Source organism: Entelurus aequoreus, linkage group LG16 (assembly GCF_033978785.1).
Source record: "Entelurus aequoreus isolate RoL-2023_Sb linkage group LG16, RoL_Eaeq_v1.1, whole genome shotgun sequence".
NCBI lineage: Eukaryota > Metazoa > Chordata > Actinopteri > Syngnathiformes > Syngnathidae > Entelurus > Entelurus aequoreus.
In genome coordinates this window covers 30,360,363-30,381,351 of record NC_084746.1, presented here as the reverse complement: position 1 = coordinate 30,381,351, position 20,989 = coordinate 30,360,363, and the positions used below count along the sequence as shown (strand labels likewise).

Genomic DNA, 20,989 nt, shown 5'->3' with positions numbered 1-20,989 from the left:
CGTCCCTCGCCATATCGCGCTTCAAACATTTCAATATTTTTGGGAGATATTTTTAGAGCATATCCTACAATTTTTAGGTCCTAAATTAAGCATTTTCAAGTATAAGAACTGCCAAATGAACTCAAAAATATAAATACTGAAAAATATAAATATCATGGCCACTGATTGGCTCAGCCTCAGACAGCATTACTATATAGCACAAGTGTCAAACTCAAGGCCCGGGGGCCAGATCTGGCCCGCCACGTCATTGTGTTGGGAAAGCCTGGGAAAAGTGTGTGTTAATAAAATACTTCATTTTTTTTTTACTAAATACAAACAATGATTTTGATTTTGACAGGAAAAAAATCAATCAATCATTCAATAAATCAAAGTTTATTTGTATAGCTCTTAATCCATACTTGCCAACCTTGAGACCTCCAATATCGGGAGGTGGGGGGTAGGGGGTGGGGGGGGGCTTGGTCGGGGGTGGGGGGGGGGGCGTGGTTATTTACAGCTAGAATTCACCAACTCGAGTATTTCATATATATTTCATATATATATATATATATATATATATATATATATATATATATATATATATATATATATATATATATATATACACATATATATATATGTATATATATATATATGTATATATATATATATATATATATATATATATATATATGTATATATATATATATATATATATATATATATGTATATATATATATATATATATATATATATATATATATATATATATATATATATATATATATATATATATATATATATATATATATATATATATATATAAATAAATAAATGATAAATGGGTTATACTTGAATAGCGCTTTTCTACCTTCAAGGTACTCAAATCGCTTTGACAGTATTTCCACATTTACCCATTCACACACACATTCACACACTGATGGCAGGAGCTGCCATGCAAGGCACTAACCAGCAGCCATCAGAGGCAAAGGGTGAAGTGTCTTGCCCAAGGACACAACGGACGTGACTAGGAAGGTAGAAGGTGGGGATTGAACCCCAGTAACCAGCAACACTCCAATTGCTGGCACAGCCACTCTACTAACTTCGCCACGCCGTCCCCATATATATATATATATATATATATATATATATATATATATATATATATATATATATATATATATATATATATATATATATATATATATATATATATATATATATATATATATATATATATATATATATATATATATATATATATATATATATATATATATATATATATATATATATATATATATATATATATATATATATATGTATGAAATACTTGACTTTCAGTGAATTCTCGCTATATATATATATATATATATATATATATATATATATATATATATATATATATACATATATATATATATATATATATATATATATATATATATATATATATATATATATATATATATATATATATATATATTTATTTTATTTACATAGAAAAAAAAATAATACTTGAATTTCAGTGTCCCGGTGGCTATCCATTAGATGGCAGTATTGTCCTGTTTAACTTCTCCGTTCATGATGAGTATATCATTTCGGCCACCGTGTTCAATGGAGAAGTCTGTTCTACAAAATTTACAGGTAACATACACCTTCCCCTTCGAACTGTCCTGGATGAACTGAAATTCTTGTTTCCATTCGTTTTGGAACTTGCAAGCGTATTTCTTCATCTTGCTCGTCGACGGCGTCGCCATGTCTGTAATTTCCTCGTTCTTCTGCTTCGTCTCCTTGTGTCCAGTTGTGCACTCTACTCTCTAAAAGCCCTAGATGTTATGACGTCATTGGGCAGGCAAGCTGTTTATATTGTGGGAAAGCGGACGTGAGAACAGGCTGTCCCCACTCAGTGTCAGGTCCGCATTGAGCTGGAGGGGGCGTGGCCTCCAGCTCCGGCTGAATACCGGGAGTTTGTCGGGAGAAAATCTCTGCCGGGAGGTTGTCGGGAGAGGCGCTGAATACCGGGATTCTCCCGCTAAAAACGGGAGGGTTGGCAAGTATGTCTTAATCACTAGTTTCTCAAAGGGCTGCACAAGCCACAACAACATCCTCAGATCCCACATCAGGGCAAGAAAAAACTCAACCCAATGGGTTAAAATGAGAAACCTTGCGTATCTTTTAAACGTTATTATCTAATCATGCCAAATATTACATTATTATATAGTGTATTACAAAAATATGTTAATAAAATAACATTAGTTTGTACATGAAAAAATCTAATCAAGTGCATAGGCAATGGTGTAATAATATGAGGCAATTACTGGTACACATTTATATCAATGCTGTCAAATGATATACATATGTTTTTAAATCAGATCCATTACAATTTTGATTAATCACAGGTTATGGCCCGCATGCATAATTTTAATTAATTTGAAAAAACAGCCCTCTGAAGGCAGCCATTACTGCGATGTGGCCCTCAATGAAAACAAGTTTGACACCCATGCTATATAGGATAAAAGGAGTGTAAAGGTAACTAAATGTTGTTATTTCATGTCTAGAGGGCTCTCATGATGTTAAAAACTGCATTTAGAAGGTCGTAAACAGGGTTTTATTGCTCTAGCTATGAAAATATTTGATTTATAAAGAATTATTCTTGTTTCTAGGGAATGTATTTATGGCGGTCACGTCTGGAACCAATTAATAGCGATAAACGAGGGATGACTATTCTTGCAAATTATACAAAACCCCAAAACCAGTGAAGTTGGCACGTTGTGTAAATCGTAAATAAAAACAAAATACAATGATTTGCAAATCCTTTTCAACTTATATTCAATTGAATAGACTGCAAAGACAAGATACTTAATGTTCGAACTGGAAAATGTTATTTTTTGCTAATATTAGCTCATTTAGAATTTGATGCCTGCAACATGTTTCAAAAAAGCTGGCACAAGTGGCAAAAAAGACTGAGAAAGTTGAAGAATGCTCATCAAACACTTATTTGGAACATCTCACAGGTGAACAGGCTAATTGGGAACAGGTGGGTGCCATGATTGGGTATAAAAGCAGCTTCCATGAAATGCTCAGTCATTCACAAACAAGGATGGGGTGAGGGTCACCACTTTGTGAACAAATGGGTGAGCAAATTGTCGAACAGTTTAAGAACAACATTTCTCAACCAGCTGTTGCAAGGAATTTAGGGATTTCACCAACTATGGTCCGTAATATCATCAAAATGTTTAGAAGATCTGGAGAAATCACTGCACGTAAGCGATGATATACAGACCTGTAGCGATCCTTCTGGCGGTACTGCATCAAAAAGCGACATCAGTGTGTAAAGGATATCACCACGTGGGCTCAGGAACACTTCAGAAAACCACTGTCAGTAACTGCAGTTTGTCGCTACATCTGTAAGTGCAAGTTAAAACTCTACTATGCAAAGCGAAACCCATTTATCAACAACACCCAGAAACGCTGCCGGCTTCGCTGGGCCCGAGCTCATCTAAGATGGACTGATGCAAAGTGGAAAAGTGTTCTGTGTTCTGACAAGTCCACATTTCAAATTGTTTTTGGAAACTGTGGACGTTGTGTCCTCCGGACCAAAGAGGAAAAGAACCATCCGGACTGTTATAGGCGCAAAATTCAAAAGCCAGCATCTGTGATGGTATGGGGGTGTATTAGTGCTCAAGGCATGGGTAACTTACACATCTGTGAAGGCACCATTAATGCTGAAAAATACATACAGGTTTTGGAGCAACATATGTAGCCATCCAAGCAACGTTATCATGGACGCCCCTGCTTATTTCAGCCAGACAATGCCAAGCCACATGTTACAACAGCATGGCTTCATAGTAAAAGAGTGCGGGTACTAGACTGGCCTGCCTGTTGTACAGACCTGTCTCCCACTGAAAATGTGTGGCGCATTATGAAGTGTAAAATACAACGACGGAGACACCGGACTGTTGAACAACTTAAGCTGTACATCAAGCAAGAATGGGAAAGAATTCCACCTGAAAAGCTTCAGCAATTGGTCTCCTCAGTTCCCAAATGTTCACTGAGTGTTGTTGAAAGGAAAGGCCATGTAACACAGTGGTAAAAATGCCCCTGTGCCAACTTTTTTGCAACGTGTTAATGATTATCTGTAAAAAAAAAATGTGTTTCTCAGTTCGATATCTTGTCTTTGCAGTGTATTCAAATGAACATAAATTGAAAAGGATTTGCAAATCATTGTATTCTGTTTTTATTTAGGAATTACACAAGGTGCCAACTTCACTGGTTGTGGGTTTTGTATTTAAATATTGGCATAATGTATTGCATTTGGTTCTGTTTTAGTATGGACTTTTTTGGAGTTGGAGCAGGGAGAAATGATGCTCCTGTCTAATAATGAATAATATTATAGCAAAATTAAAAAACTTTAAGCAGTGACAGAAACTTGCATTTGGGGAATAAATGTTGTGTTATGTATTACACGAACATGAATAATTGATTAAACTGAAAATGAATGAGGAATAATTCAGTAATTTTAGATATATTGCCACAAGCCATGAACAGAAAGTTTAGAACTTCCTGTGTTGGGTTCAAGTTCCTGCACTTCTTAGAACTCTTCATGCCTTTTCCATACACAAGTGGTTCCACAATGACTATAAAAAGGAGGCGGGTTGCTAATGACACTGTTATGTGCGGTGTGTGCAGCACAGAAGTGGATGTATGGCGGCCTGGACAGTAACATGTTCCTGCAGTACATCGCTTGGGTCACCTATCCTGTGGTGCTCATCACATTCTCTGCAGGATTCACACAGATACTGGCTCCTCAGGCCGTGGGTAAGACACACACACGTTTATTTGCTAAACACATGTTCTGTATCCCTAATTCTCACTCACTTTTCTGTGTTTGACTACTATAATTGGCTGTGTAATGCTCCATAAGGCCTCCAAGGATGTATGTCTCTTTTATGGTCACGCCCGCAGGAAATCCATAAACTATTGCTCTGATGAGACATGCATACAGAAACCACATGAATATCAATCAGCCATCCCACCTCCTTTTTGTTTTTCATTTGTTCCTCTCATCTCCTCACTGCGTAATTGCTTTCTTTCAACCCCTCTTTCCCTGGCGCTCCATCATGGCAACGCACCTGACCTCTTCTCGTCCTCAGGCTCGGGCATTCCGGAGATGAAGACAATTCTGAGGGGAGTCGTCCTCAAGGAGTATTTGACTTTTAAGACGTTTGTGGCCAAAGTCATCGGCCTGACCTGCGCCCTGGGCAGCGGGATGCCTCTGGGGAAGGAGGTAGAGGAGCTTTTCTTCTTCTGTCATCTCCTTTATTGTTTAAGAATGAGTGACACTCGCCTGCCATGATGATGCAATGTGACTTTCTGCTTGAGTCCTCAATGTCACATTGCTCACAGGAGCTACTTTTTGGTGTTTGAAGTCTATTCAATCGAATAGAGTGGTAGCTCGGTTTTCAGTGCTATTGGTGACTTCTTCCCGAAAGTGAAAACCAGTGGTCAACCAAGCAAAGATTGCTGTTGTAAGAGGCCTAGATCTTCCTGCAAAAAACAGACACAAGCAAAAAAGGTAGGTAGGTAGGTAGGTCTTTATTGTCATTGCACAAGTAAAACGAAACTTTGTTTTCACAAACCCGTTCAAGATTAGACAAACAAACAGTGTACAGGGTTACAGAACAGGAACGTTGATGGGTCACCACAAGCCACCCCGTAAAAGATGGAAAAAAAGTAAACGCTGGGGGAGGATGAGTAAAAAGGGGCCCAGTCTGGAGTGGGGAAAAAAACTCCTTAACAAAGCACATATACATACACTACCATTCAAAAGTTTGGGGTCACATTGAAATGTCCTTATTTTTGAAGGAAAAGCACTGTACTTTTCAATGAAGATAACTTTAAACTAGTCTTAACTTTAAAGAAATACACTCTATACATTGCTAATGTGGTAAATGACTATTCTAGCTGCAAATGTCTGGTTTTTGGTGCAATGTCTACATAGGTGTATAGAGGCCCATTTCCAGAAACTATCACTCCAGTGTTCTAATGGTACAATGTGTTTGCTCATTGGCTCAGAAGGCTAATTGATGATTAGAAAACCCTCATGCAATCATGTTCACACATCTGAAAACAGTTTAGCTTGTTACAGAAGCTACAAAACTGACCTTCTTTTGAGCAGATTGAGTTTCTAGAGCATCACATTTGTGTAGGGTCAATTAAACGCTCAAAATGGCCAGAAATAGAGAACTTTCATCTGAAACTTGACAGTCTATAATTGTTTGGGTGACCCCAAACTTTTGAACGGTAGTGTATTACAATATACAACTCGAGACTTGCAACAGAGGGGAGGGAGTTGGGGCTACGGTGGAAGGCTGCAGCTCTTCAGGCGCTGCCCTGCCATCCATCACCCTTGAGGGATTCGCGTCAAGGGCGTTGGATGAGGGTGGGGTATGTGTGTGTGGGGTATATCTTTTGTGCATGCATGTGTGTGTGTAAGCCTGCCGCGTGTCTCTGTTCCGCAGCCTTGGTGATGTTGCAGCCACCAGTCAGTCCAAAGTCAACAACAACAGGTGTGTGCTCATGAGAGACAAGAAGGGAGTTTGTTGTGTCTTCGCCACACTGTCCTTCGGGAGAGTCTCAAAGCCAGGGAAACAATCCAAGTTAGAATGTTTTGTATGCGAGTGAAAAAAAACATTTGCTTTTCACTCTAAATTGTCTATGACTGGTCCTCAAATTCCTCCTTCGGTGCAGACAGTCCGATGTTATCCAAATCACAAAGTGTCCACAGTTCTTCCCGCATTCTCCAATAATTTGTGGCAGCTTTGAAGACTGCCAGCAACTTCCAATTTGTCGACAAACCAGAGCAATGCTTATTCCAATCAGCAGATGTCCTGTTGTCATAATTCCGAATAGGTGGATATCTTCACGTCCTCGACTGAAGGGTCGCCAGGCACATAGCACTCCTTCTCCCAAGAGTCGTGTGTCCAGCAACAACCGCTCCGTCAAGACAAGCAGGTTCCCCCAAACCCAAGATCTTGTCAATTTCGTTGAGGCCAGTTAATTAGTTCCAATGTTTCAATTTGGAGAGCAGTACAAAAAGAGGCAACAAGAAAGTTAAGACAAGACAAGACAAAGAAGCAAGCAGGAGATTTACAAAGCCTTCATTGTAGGAACTTTTCGATATATGTGCCATGTTGGTGTACGAACCTTGTCTCTGTGTTTCAGTCACCCATTATGTGCCTGCAGGGCAGCCATTGTATGCGGGCTGATTGCTCCTTCAGTCAGCACAGTGCTGCTGTTTGCTACTTTGTTTGCTTTCTAAGTGGTTTTTTTAGCCTTTTTACAACATGTTTTTAGTTTGGCTAGCTCAATATAAGTCCAAAAAAAAAGCAATTTTCAAGCGATGTGTGGTCTGAAACAGTCAGGAAATTATCCACAGTGGATTTTACTTTTTATTTCTAAAAATTGTAGTGACCTGGCTGTTAGAGTTAAGGAGTTTTGTGATTTTGAACTGTGAAAGCACCACAGTGCTAGTGACAGTGTGTGTGCGTGTCAGCGGGGCAGCTACTAATGAGGACAGTTTAGCTTAGGGGTTGGCAGCCTTCAGCAGACAAAGAGCCATTTAAGCCCATTTCCCACCTTAGGGACCAAACTCTGTTTGATCCCTAAGGTGACGATAACACCACTTATCATTACACCTATGCCGAAGCATTCATTGAATCATCAAATACTAGACAGAAAATGACTCAGTAAGTTTTTTTGCTCTGAAAAGTTTTCCGCAAAAGTTCCAATACTGCTGTTTTTCAGTCATCTCCAGCTGGGTATTTTCCCGCAAATGCTGTGAGTCTGTTCTGGAAATGTCTGTCAACATTTGATTTTTTGTTGTTTGCTATTTTCTCCACACATATTATGTAAACAGGTGAACCAACCTCGTCAACAGTGAAAACAAATGAATCTGTCCGTGAAGAATCAAATTTTTTATTTTCGTCAGAATTTGGTATCTTTTTTTATCTCAATCAATCAATCAATGTTTATTTATATAGCCCTAAATCACAAGTGTCTCAAAGGGCTGTACAAGCCACAATGACATCCTCGGTACAGAGCCCACATACGGGCAAGGAAAACTCACCCCAGTGGGACGTCAATGTGAATGACTATGGGAAACCTTGGAGAGGACCGCATATGTGGGTAACCCCCCCCCCCCACCCCCCCTCTAGGGGAGACCGAAAGCAATGGATGTCGAGTGGGTCTGACATAATATTGTGAAAGTCCAACATATCAGCGAAAGTCCAGTCCATAGTGGGCCAGCAGTAACCATCCCGAGTGGAGACGGGTCAGCAGCGTAGAGATGTCCCCATCTGATGGACAGGCTAGCGGTCCACCCCGGGTTGGGAGCAGAGTAGAAAAGAAAAGAAAAGAAACGGCAGATCAACTGGTCTAAAAAGGGAGTCTATTTAAAGGCTAGAGTATACAAATGAGTTTTAAGATGAGACTTAAATGCTTCTACTGAGGTAGCATCTCCAACTTTTACCGGGAGGGCATTCCATAGTATTGGAGCCCGAATAGAAAACGCTCTATAGCCCGCAGACTTTTTTTGGGCTCTGGGAATCACTAATAAGCCGGAGTTTTTTGAACGCAGATTTCTTGCCGGGACATATGGTACAATACAACCGTGTAGTATTTTATACGTAAGTAGTAAAACCTTAAAGTCGCATCTTAGGTGCAGAGGAAGCCAGTGCAAGTGAGCCAGTATAGGCGTAATATGATCAAACATTCTTGTTTTTGTCAAAAGTCTAGCAGCCGCATTTTGTACCATCTGTAATCTTTTAATGCTAGACATAGGGAGGCCCGAAAACAAAACGTTACAGTAATCGAGACGAGATGTAACGAACGCATGGATAATGATCTCAGCATCGCTTGTGGACAAAATGGAACGAATTTTAGCGATATTACGGAGATGAAAGAAGGCCGTTTTAGTAACACTCTTAATGTGTGACTCAAACGAGAGAGTTGGGTCGAAGATAATACCCAGATCCTTTACCGAGTCGCCTTGTGTAATTGTTTGGTTGTCAAATGTTAAGGTGGTATTATTAAATAGATGTCGGTGTTGAGCAGGACCGATGATCAGCATTTCCGTTTTCTTAGCGTTGAGTTGCAAAAAGTTAGCGGACATCCATTGTTTAATTTCATTAAGACACGCCTCCAGCTGACTACAATCCGGCGTGTTGGTCAGCTTTAGGGGCATGTAGAGTTGGGTGTCAGCAGCATAACAGTGAAAGCTAACACTGTATTTGCGTATGATGTCACCTAGCGGCAGCATGTAAATACTAAAGAGTGCAGGGCCAAGAACCGAACCCTGGGGAACTCCGCACGTTACCTTAACATAGTCCGAGGTCACATTGTTATGGGAGACACACTGCATCCTGTCAGTAAGATAAGAGTTAAACCAAGACAAGGCTAAGTCTGTCATCCCAATACGCGTTTTGATACGCTCTAATAAAATATTATGATCAACAGTATCGAAAGCGGCGCTAAGATCAAGAAGCAGCAACATAGATGAAGCATCAGAATCCATCGTTAGCAATAGATCATTAGTCATTTTTGCGAGGGCTGTCTCCGTAGAGTGATTTGCCCTGAAACCGGATTGAAAAGGTTCACAGAGATTGTTAGACCCTAAGTGTTCATTTAGCTGCTGTGCTACAATTTTTTAGAGGATTTTCGAGACAAACGGAAGGTGGGACACCGGCCGATAGTTTACCATGAGGTCAGGATCGAGGTTAGGTCTTTTGAGTAGAGGAAGAATAACCGCTTTTTTGAATGCTAGGGGAACAGTGCCAGAGGAAAGTGATAAGTTTATAATATTTAACACTGATGGACCTAATAATACAAAAAGCTCCTTGATAAGTTTCCCAGGAATTGGGTCAAGTAAACATGTTGTTTGTTTTGTCCCATTTACACATTTTGACAATTCCTCCAATGTTATTTCATCAAAGAGAGAGAAACTATTTTGGAGGGCGGTATCCGTCGTATATACAGTCATATTTGTGTTAATAGAACCCAGTTGTAGCTGAGATGCATTGTCTTTAATCTCTTTTCTAATGACTTCAATTTTCTTATTAAAGAAATTCATAAAGTCATCTGCTGAGTGGGTGGAGCTACTGGGAGGAGTCCCTTGTTGGGTTAGCGATGCTACTGTACTAAACAGAAATTTAGGATCATTTTTGTTGAGGTGGATGAGATTTGAGTAATATTTAGCTTTAGCTGAGGTAAGCATGCGTTTATAAGTTATTAAACTATCACACCATGCTTGATGGAAAACCTCAAGTTTAGTCGCACGCCATTTGCGTTCCAGCTTTCTACATGATCATTTCTGGGCTTTAGTTTCTTCTGTAAACCATGGGGTACGCCTTTTAGGGGCCCTTTTTAGCTTTAGCGGTGCTACACTATCAATGGTGTCGCGCAGGGCGTCATTAAAGTTGTTAGTGAGGTTATCAATAGAGCCCACATAATTTGGGAATGGTGCCATTACCGAAGGCAGTAGGTCAGTAAGAGTCGTCGTTGTGGCAGCATTAATGTTGCGGCTGCTATAGTAGTTATTATTATTATTATTAGTTTGTTGACAATGAGTCAGAACTTCGAATTTTATAAGGTAATGATCGGACATTACTTTAGTGTACGGGAGTATCGTAACTTTAGAGGTGGTGACACCCCTGACAAGCACTAGATGTATCGTATTACCGTTGCGATGCGTGGGTTCATTTATTATTTGTGTAAGACCACAGCTATCAATTATAGTCTGGAGCGCCACGCATGGAGGGTCCGATGGGGTATTCATATGGATATTAAAGTCCCCCATTATGATTATATTGTCGGCGTGCGTCACTAGATCAGCAACAAACTCTGAGAATTCACTGATGAAGTCCGAATAGGGCCCAGGGGGGCGGTAGATAACAGCCAGGTGGAGAGGCAGCGGTCTGACAAACCTCAAAGTGAGCACCTCAAACGAGTTATATTTATTATTTAGGTTAGGTGTAAGATTATAGTTTTCATTGTATATTAGTGCGACACCCCCTCCCCTTTTAAGAGGTCGGGCAACATGCGTATTGGTATAGTTAGGAGTAGATGCCTCATTTAGCGCAAAAAAATCGTCTGGTTTGAGCCAGGTCTCGGCGAGACCAACGACGTCAAGTTTGTTGTCTCTAATGACTTCATTAACTAATAACGTTTTGGAAGATAATGATCTTATGTTTAAAAAGCCCATATTATAGGTAGTGGGCTGTTTTGAGGATTGTTTGTTGAAATTATCCGAAGTAGCAATATTAATAATGTTGCGTTTATTATGCGTAGTGCACTTTAAATAGTTTCGACCATATCTAGGAATTGATACAACGGGGATATTCAGATTGTTTGCTTGATGTTGCGATAAACTGAACGCATCATAGTTAGCTACCTCAGTACAATGTATGTCTGCCTCTGACACGGTCACAAAAGAAAAAACATTATGTGAGTTGTGTTTTATTCTAAGAGAATTGCTATGTGTGTAGGGATTATCCAGCCTGACGCCGGCTAGTTCTAGTTTAAATGGCTTCTTTGGTTAGCTTTTCTCTTTGTTGTTAGCCCCGCTCGGCATCCCTGCTTCTGCTTCCGCTCGCACCGCTTACGTCGTCTCCATTGGCGGTCACCGCTAGCACTTGACTCCGCTGCTACAAAGGCCGCTCGATGTAGCCCGCGAAGTATTCCCATGCTAGCGAGGAGGTCCACCGTACATGCATCTTTCAGTCTATAACGACCCGATCCATCCACATCCAGAATTGTCTGTCGGTCGTATGTGATCACAGAGTGTTCACGCTTTGAGCCAGCCATGAAATTGACAGAAATGACGGGTGTTTTTTGCCAAATCGCTCTACACTCCCAAGAGCGTTAGCATAGCCGCAGCATAGCCATGCGCCGCCATCTCCCCATTGTTAGCTTACTCAGGTTGACTGCTAAAAACAATAAATACAATTGCTTGGCAGCAAGAGATGACGCATAGGGGGTGTGACGTACATTACGATCGACAAAATATAAAAATATGTGTGATTTTTATATTACAAAAAAAACGAACTCTGAAAAATAACAACAGTTACATTAGAATAAACTGACTAAATAAAATCAAATATAATTAGATAGCCCATTATATATTGACATTTTGTTTCAAAGTCAAAGGGAGCCAGGGCGGAGGCATGAAAGAGCCGCATGCAACTCCAGAGCCGCGGGTTGCAGACCCCTAGTTTAGCTAGTTGCTGTTGTTTTTACTTGGTTATTGAAGCAAAAGTTGATCCATCACCCACATGTTATGTTTATTTAATGCGCAGTACTGGGCTGCATGGCTCGCTTGGTAGCTCAGCCGTGTCAGCAACTCGAGGGTTCCGGGTTCAATCCCGGCTTCCGCCATACTAGTCACTGCCGTTTTGTCCTTGGGCAAGGCAGTTCACCCATCTGCTCCCACTGCCACCTACACTGGTTTAAAATGTAACTTAAAAAGAAGTAGATAATGGGTTTCACTATTTGAAGCGCTTTGAGTCACTAGAGAAAAAAATTATATATATATATATCAGTGAAGTGCGGTGAGGTTCATGGCTGGTGAGGCACTGACTTCGTCACAGTCAGATTTACAAACATATGAACCCTAAAGAGTATCTTATTCACCATTTGATTGGCAGCAGTTACAGGTTATGTTTAAAAGCTCATACCAGCATTATTCCCTGCTTGGGACTCAGCATCAAGGATTGGAATTGGGGGTTAAATCACCAAAAATTATTCCCGGGCGCGGCGCCGCTGCTGCCCACTGCTCCCCTCACCTCCCAGGGGGTGTTTAAGGTCAAATGCAGAGGACAAATTTCATTACACCTAGTGTGTGACAATCATTGGTACTTTAACTTAAATTCAACTTTACACATACAAACTGTAGCACACAAAAAAGCACATTTAATAAAAAAAACGTTATTATGGTCTTACCTTTACTTATAAATGAAGTCCATGCGCCGCTGTTGTGCTGGATAATGCACCCCCGCCGTAGAATGTTCGTGTTGGAGGAGTTGTGAATGACTGAAATATGAAATCCGTGCTGCAGTCTGCAGGTGTACCTAATGTTGTGGCCCTGCAGTCATTCACAACTCCTACAACACGAACATTATTGTTTTTGCACTTTTTGGCTTCTTATTAAATAACTTTTTTAAATAGATTCAATCTTGCACGTGGAAAGTTTAAGTGTGGGCTTTAGTTGATATAACACTCCCGTCAGGGGGTGCATTCTACAGCGGGGGTGCATTTTCTACCACCAGGAGGCGGGATTACTGCGAGCCTCAGCCAGTGCGTCTTCGCAGCAGTTTTATGATTGCTCAGCACAAAAAATACGTTACACCCATACAGTTGTTGACAAAATACATTGTACATTATATACCTCAGCTAACTAAACTATGGAAATGTATAATATAATTCATATAGCAATACGGTCTCACTGCACAGCAGGCCAGCAGTTAGCTGAGTCCGCAATCCATGTTGAGGCACAACGCAGTGACGTGCCTCAAGCCTGATCACTCTTCTGCTGTCTTCTTGGACAAATGTCCTTAAATACCTTTTACACGAAGACAGTAACTCTTTGTTGCTCTAGCCTTGGGGCCGCTCAGTCAACCTATTTACTGTGATCGGTTTGAGTCGGATGACTTTCGACCCCTATCCTCTACTCCTACTTGTGAGGGCTTCCTACCAGATGTTGCTAATGTCTTTCCACTTCCTCCTAAAACCTGAACCTGCATTCCTGTAGGATTACAATTTCCTGGGGGGATGAGCCACCACGGTCTGGAGCGCTTGTGATGGACATGTGCACTTTTGGCCTTAGTAGAATAATCCTCTGAAGGATTCTGTGACCAAATACAAACAGATGCTAGCTTACGATCATATAAGAAAATGGTACATGATATAATTCACCATAGTTTCTTATGGAGAAATTTGCTTCAACTTTTCGATCAGTTCGAGAACCAATGAAGTTCGTAAATTAAGGTTCCACCGTGACCAACAACAATAACACAATGTTAGGGTTTAACCTGTGTTAACGCAATCGTTCAGTCCGCTAACGCCCAACTTGTGTCCACTGTGCTCCTCAGGGACCTTTCGTCCATGTCGCCAGCCTGTGTGCCGCCCTGCTGAGCAAATTCACGGCAGCTCTTTTTGGCGGAATCTGCATGGTGAGAATCAACCTGATGTCGATTCAAAATTCTTTGGCATGTATTTGACTTGGTGTGGGAGTAAAAGGGCAAACGCGGAGGTTTCAGATTTTAACTGAGTGAATGTATTACTACACTTTACAATCATCAGGTGTCGGAGTCAAGCCAGACTTTCCAGGCCCGAACCGATAACTTAATGGTTTGACGCAGTGTCCTCAGTATGTGTGGTCCTGAAGCGCCTCAAGTGCAAGGCCTTGATGTTGGCTTTCTGGACACACTCTCCCCTCCACGCCTTGGAATTTACAAGTTGTGCTTCTTCTCGCCTTCTTTCGCCGCCCACAGGGAGGAAGACAGAGGACAGCAATGTGTTGGAGGAGAAAATCGCTACTTTCAGCTCAGTTAGAGTAAAATAGTCCAGGGGTGGACTTTGACCCCTCCGCCATTAAACCTAATCAGTCCGAGGAGATGTTCATTCAGAGCCCGACTGAGACTGTTTGCCGAAGCTCATTTTGCTAATGTGCAGGGAGAGAAAAAGGTAAATTCTGCACACCTCCACTACTCACACATATTTCTTGTCTTCTTGTCCCCGCCACTATTACTGCTAAAGGAAGAGCACTTTGAGGGAAACAAGGTACGACGCGGCCGATTCCATCAACATGAATAATCCATGCCGCCCGTATCCGGGAATGATTGATGGACGCCTCTCCATTTGTCTGCACCGTGTTTGATTGTGTTCAGTGAGGCGCCGCCGCCAGTCATCGATCTGTGTTGCCCATCATTCCGCGCAAACATGTCCTTTTGTGATTTCAACATATCTCGCTGCTCATTTGGAACATCCCTCAAAAGATACAGCAGCAGCTTTTCAGTGCAGAATGTGTGGCCCCTGTTCAGGATTGTAGAATGCGTAATCCAGTTATCGTATCTGCTCAATTAACCACAGCGTGTGGTCGACACCAGCAAATGTCGAATTAGCCTGCGGGTCAAAAGCATTGGTAGCTAATGCTCAAATGTACAAACCCCAAAACCAATGAAGTTAGCACATTGTGTAAATCGTAAATAAAAACAGAATGCAATGATTTGCAAATCCTTTTCAACCTATATTCAATTGAATAGACTGCAAAGACAAGATACTTAATGTTCAAACGGGAAAACTTGGTTACATTTTGCAAATATTACCTCATTTGGAATTTGATGCCTGCAACATGTTTAAAAAAAGCTAGCACAAGTGGCAAAAAAGACTGAGAAAGTTGAGGAATGCTCATCAAACACTTATTTGGAACATCCCACAGGTGAACAGGCTAATTGGGAACAGGTGGGTGCCATGATTGGGTATAAAAGCAGCTTCCATGAAATGCTCAGTCATTCACAAACAAGGATGAGGCGAGGGTCACCACTTTGTGAACAAATGCGTGAGCAAATTTTCCAACAGTTTAAGAACAACATTTCTCAACGAGCTATTGCAAGGAATTTAGGGATTTCACAATCTAAGGTCTGTAATATCTTTAAAGGGTTCAGAGAATTTGGAGAAATCACTGCACGTAACATTGAATGCCCGTGGCCTTGGATCCCTCAGGCGGTACTGCATCAAAAACTGACATCAGTGTGTAAAGGATATCCCCACATGTGCTCAGGAACACTTCAGAAAACCACTGTCAGTAACTACAGTTCGTCGCTACATCTGTAAGTGCAAGTTAAAACTCTACTATGCCAAGCTTTGCTGGGCCCGAACTCATCTAAGATGGACTGATGCTAAGTGGAAAAGTGTTCTTTGGTCTGATGAGTCCACATTTCAAATTGTTTTTGGAAACTGTGGACGTTGTGTCCTCCGGAACAGAGAGGAAAAGAACCATCCGGATTGTTATAGCCTCAAAGTTCAAAAGCCAGCATCTGTGATGGTATGGGGGTGTATTAGTGCCCAAGGCATGGGTAACTTACACATCTGTGAAGGCACCATTAATGCTGAAAGGTACACACAGGTTTTGGAGCATCATATGTTGCCACCCAAGCAACGTTATAATGGACGCCCCTGCTTATTTCAGCAAGACAATGCCAAGCCACGTTTTACAACAGTGTGGATTCATAGTAAAAGACTGTGGGTGCTAGACTGGCCTGCCTGTAGTCCAAACCTCTATCCCATTGAAAATGTGTGGTGCATTATGAAGCGTAAAATATGACAATTCCACCTGAAAAGCTTCAAAAATTGGTCTCCTTAGTTCCTATACGTTAACTGAGTGTTGTTAAAAGGAAAGGCAATGTAACACAGTGGTAAAAATGCCCCTGTGCCAACTTTTTTGCAAAGTGTTGCTGCCATTAAATTCTAAGTTTAAGGCCTACTGAAATGAAATGTTTTTATTTAAACGGGGATAGCAGATCCATTCTATGTGTCATACTTGATCATTTCGCGATATTGCCATATTTTTGCTGAAAGGATTTAGTATAGAACAACGACGATAAAGTTCGCAACTTTTGGTCGCTGATAAAAAAAAGCCTTGCCTATACCGGAAGTAGCGTGACGTCACAGGAGGAAGGATTCCTCACAATTCCCCGTTGTTTACAATGGAGCGAGAGAGATTCGGACCGAGAAAGCGACGATTACCCCATTATTTTGAGCGAGGATGAAAGATTCATGGATGAGGAACGTTAGAGTGAAGGACTAGAGAGGCAGTGCAGGGTGTATCTTTTTTCGCTCTGACCATAACTTAGGTACAAGGTCTCATTGGATTCCACACACTCTCTTTTTTTCTATTGTGGATCACGGATTTGTATTTTAAACCACTTCGGATACTATATCCTCTTGAAAATGAGAGTCGAGAACGCGAAATGGACATTCACAGTGACTTTTATCTCCACGACAATACATCGTTGACGCACTTTAGCTACGGAGCTAACGTGATAGCAACAGGCTCAAATGCAGATAGAAACCAAATTTAAAAAAACCCTGACTGGAAGGATAGACAGAAGATCAACAATACTATTAAACCATGAACATGTAAATACACGGTTAATAATTTCCAGCTTGGCGAAGCTTAACAATTGAAGCTGACTAACTTAGCTACGGAGCTAACGTGATAGCATCAGGCTCAAATGCAGATAGAAACGAAATTTTAAAAAACCCTGACTGGAAGGATAGTGTAGTGGATTGTCCGAAGCTTAAGCAGGCAACAAAAGTAGTTTAGTACAACACATTTATTTACCCATTATCAGAAGTGCAGGTTGAATTGAGTTGGCCGTGCAGACAGACCACATGTACTCCGGAGCAAACAAGACACACACAAGCCAAAATCTCCCTCAAGTTCCGGTCTTCTGCCATTTTTTATATGTCTCTTGTGCGTCACTGTTTTTTATCTCGTGCGTCACTGTTTTTATCTCGTGCGTCATGATTGTTTTGTTTTGGTTTGCCTGTTTCAAAACAACCTCGTATCTCTTAGTCATATTTGGAAAATCTAAACATTCTGTAGACAGGTTGGCATAACTCCATATTCACCTTTGTCCCACAACTGGTCCATTCAATGGCACAAAATAGAAGAGAATTGAAAATGAGCAGACATTCTTAATAGACAAGAAATATAGGTCAAAAGGTCAGAAATTCTACGACATACCCTCCTTCCAGGGTCCTAAAACCCTGGACCAAAACAATTTCTGATGTAGACCACTAAGTTAAATCTCTACCACAGATAGAGGCAAAAACCTCAATGTTTTTATACGAGGCAAAAATTCCGTCTATGACCCTCCTTCAGAGCGATCGCTGTTACCAGCCTGCAGTAAAACCATCTCACAGAACACACTTAGTGGCCTACCCTTTGATTTAGTAAAGGAATAACAAATACTTTGATCATGAACATCATTGAACATAAATAGATGAATGTATATAGACTTATGACTGTAAGACATTCGCAAAAATATTTTTTCCGGCATTTGCAATGAATGTAGTTACCAATATTGTTAATTACCAATTGATTTTGAACACACAACTGAATTTCGTATGAGTCCATGTTCGATTAGTGCTCGTATAGATGGCTCGGTGGTGCCTCAGGCTGGTGGCCTGCTGACACCTCGTTGGGCTTTTGGCTGCCTTGGTGAAGAAAGAGATCCACTCAACCAGTCTGTTTCTGTCTCTTCTTGGGGTGTGGTTCAGTCCATTGGGCAGACTGTGCAATGGCATGTGCGCGCTGGCCGCTTTGGGGAAAACTCAGGTAGAGTTGGAGCTGTGGGGGCTTTGGGGAAGGCTGGGGCAGAGTATGGGGCGTGGGGCTTTGGTCCAGGCCCTCGGCTTGCTTCGGCACTCCCGACACTTCTTTCCACAGCTGCTGGAGTCCCGACGGACACATTGGCTGGCAACCTTAGTCGTTCTCGTCATCGCTGGCAAGGTGTTGTCTCTCCTCTCGGTTCCTTCCAGTCAGGTATCGGGTGTTGGTCCTGGATTGGCTTTGACCGTGCCCCTTTCATCGAGTGCAAGGGAATCTGGAGTGGCTGCTTTCATCCTCAAATCTGCACAGAGGAACTGGCACACAAATTCTACATCTTGCAAACATACCATTTTGGTCTCATGGTCTTTCCGCCTTCCTAGGAAGCTGCTGGTCCTGGGACTGAGGATGATAGCCTGTTTTCTTAAAATATGTGCCGTTGTTTGACCTAATCTTTTTTGGGGAAACCATGTTGGGATATTAGATCATTCACAAAACATTTAATTACTGAATTGGCACCCTCCTTTGAGGTTGGGGTTGCTTTCGCCAACCACTGCAATTGTCAATCTAAATCATTACGTTCCCTTATTGATCATATCGATTAAATAAAACCTCAGCACGCTCAAACTTGACCCAATCCAAACTCACCTCCCCCCTCTGTCCCTCTCACAGGGACAGTGTTAGTCGTAGTAATAGTAATAGTAATAGTAATAGTAATAGTAGTAGTAGTATTAGTAGTTTCAGAAACATCCAAGAAAAAGAAAGGCAGCTGATAGTCAAGTGCAGCAAGAACAGAGGCGGAGGACAGGTCATGTTTGAGGTCACTGTTCGCTTTTGTAATAGTACTTTGATATTTTACAACACCTAGTGAATTATTGTGGCCTCAATAATTCACTAAATAGTTGTATTTAATTTAGTCTATCTATGATGGGACAATGCACAGAAATATTAAGTTCAGAAACAGATATGTTCTGTACCAGATTATATCTAAATAGCTACTTTCCAAATTGCAGTCCCTGGCTACCTAAATTAAAGGGATCCAAAAATCAAGCAATACAATTATGACACTAATAAATCATAATAAATATATACATTCATAATAATCAATAATTAATCAAAAAATAATCATACTGTAGCATGTAATCAAATTTAGGAAAGTCATAAAATGCCCCTTCATGGACACATTCTTAATATACAATACAACCACACCTTATTTACATCATCACACAAAGACAATACATGCTCTTGTTCACATCTGTCATCATTCGTAAAAACAACCAAGATTTTAACAGCCATACCTCACAATTTACAACAAAAATGCTCTCATGGATAAATATAATACTCATTAAATTGATGTGTCTACATAATGCCCCTCTCAGTGACCGTGTGAGCAGCCTTGATTGCTCCAAAGCCACTTTTTAACTTCAAATTTTCTATTCCTTTTGTTATAACGTGGAGAAGGCTAATTGGTCTGTACATGTTCTGGTCTTCTTTATTTCCTGCTTTATGGATTTAATTATAGTAGCAGTTTCTCGACGTGGTAGGGAAAGTGTTTTCCGTTATTGATTTATTCATCAATTGTTGTTATACGAGCAATAATACAATCCTTATATGTTTTTAGGAAGATAGTGTCCAACACGTATATATATATCTCTAGATCGTGAGTCTGATAATGCAGCGAAGATTTTGTTTAACTTTGTTTCATTTGTTAATTCTAAAATTAGTCCATCCTGAATGAATGACAATTGTTTGCACTGATTTTGAGGGACATTTTATTCAGGGTTTGTACAGACTGGATGAAATGTTCATTAAAATTATTACTTATGTCCTGACTGTCTGCAATAGTAGCGCCATTTAATATCAATTAAATTTGATTTATATTTAATGTTATAGGGTTGTTTGTACATGGTTTTCCATAACTGTCTAATGTTCCCTTTTGCAGCTTTGATTATTTCTAAGTGAAAGTCAGCCTTAGACTTCCGCATAAACATTGTAACTTTGTTCCTCAATACTTTTAAAATCATACGATCTGTATTTAGACCTGTTATAATTCCTCTTATGAGAGCTGAGTCCCGATGTCTTATTAGAATTGAAATTGTTTTATTAATCCAATGGTATTTTTATTTTAGCACTCTTCTTTCTGGTTTTGTATTAGTGTATTTACAGATGATCTCTTTGATTGTTGTCATCCAATTGTAATTCTAGTAGGGCTGCTTATCCTTTGTATCATTGTAGAAGCCGTTTATAATATCCTTAAGTTTCTTTCTACGCGTCTTATTTAACCAGTCCAGATTAACGTCCCCCATGACGTTACTTCTTTCACACTATGCTGTTTGAGGATGTCTGAAAATGAATCAAGAAAAATGTCTTTAGCTGTGGTCGGTCAGTATACTACAATTACCTTGAAATACATTTCTAAGGAAAATTAAATTAAATTAAATTTTAACATACTCAACTTGATCTACTTTTAATGTTTTCCCTTTCATAAATCATAATTCCTCCCCCCTTTGTCACTCGATCTGTCTTTTCTGTAATCTTGTCCCCCGGGACATTAATTAGAACGAAAGGTGTTGTGGGTTTTAACCATGTCTCTGATAGACAAGGTAATCCTGATTAGAGTCT

At 40.4% G+C, this 20,989-nt stretch overlaps 1 protein-coding gene across 1 annotated transcript in view; it reads left to right on the top strand.

Annotated features, from left to right (window-relative positions):
- Positions 1–20,989, top strand: part of clcn2a (chloride channel, voltage-sensitive 2a) — a 156,899-nt gene that overhangs the window by 81,051 nt on the left and 54,859 nt on the right. Inside the window, exons 4-7 of the mRNA XM_062022608.1 lie at positions 4,669–4,797; positions 5,133–5,266; positions 14,124–14,204; positions 14,791–14,814. Of these exons, the coding sequence (XP_061878592.1) occupies positions 4,669–4,797; positions 5,133–5,266; positions 14,124–14,204; positions 14,791–14,814 (368 nt within the window). The remainder of the gene's footprint in view (positions 1–4,668; positions 4,798–5,132; positions 5,267–14,123; positions 14,205–14,790; positions 14,815–20,989) is intronic.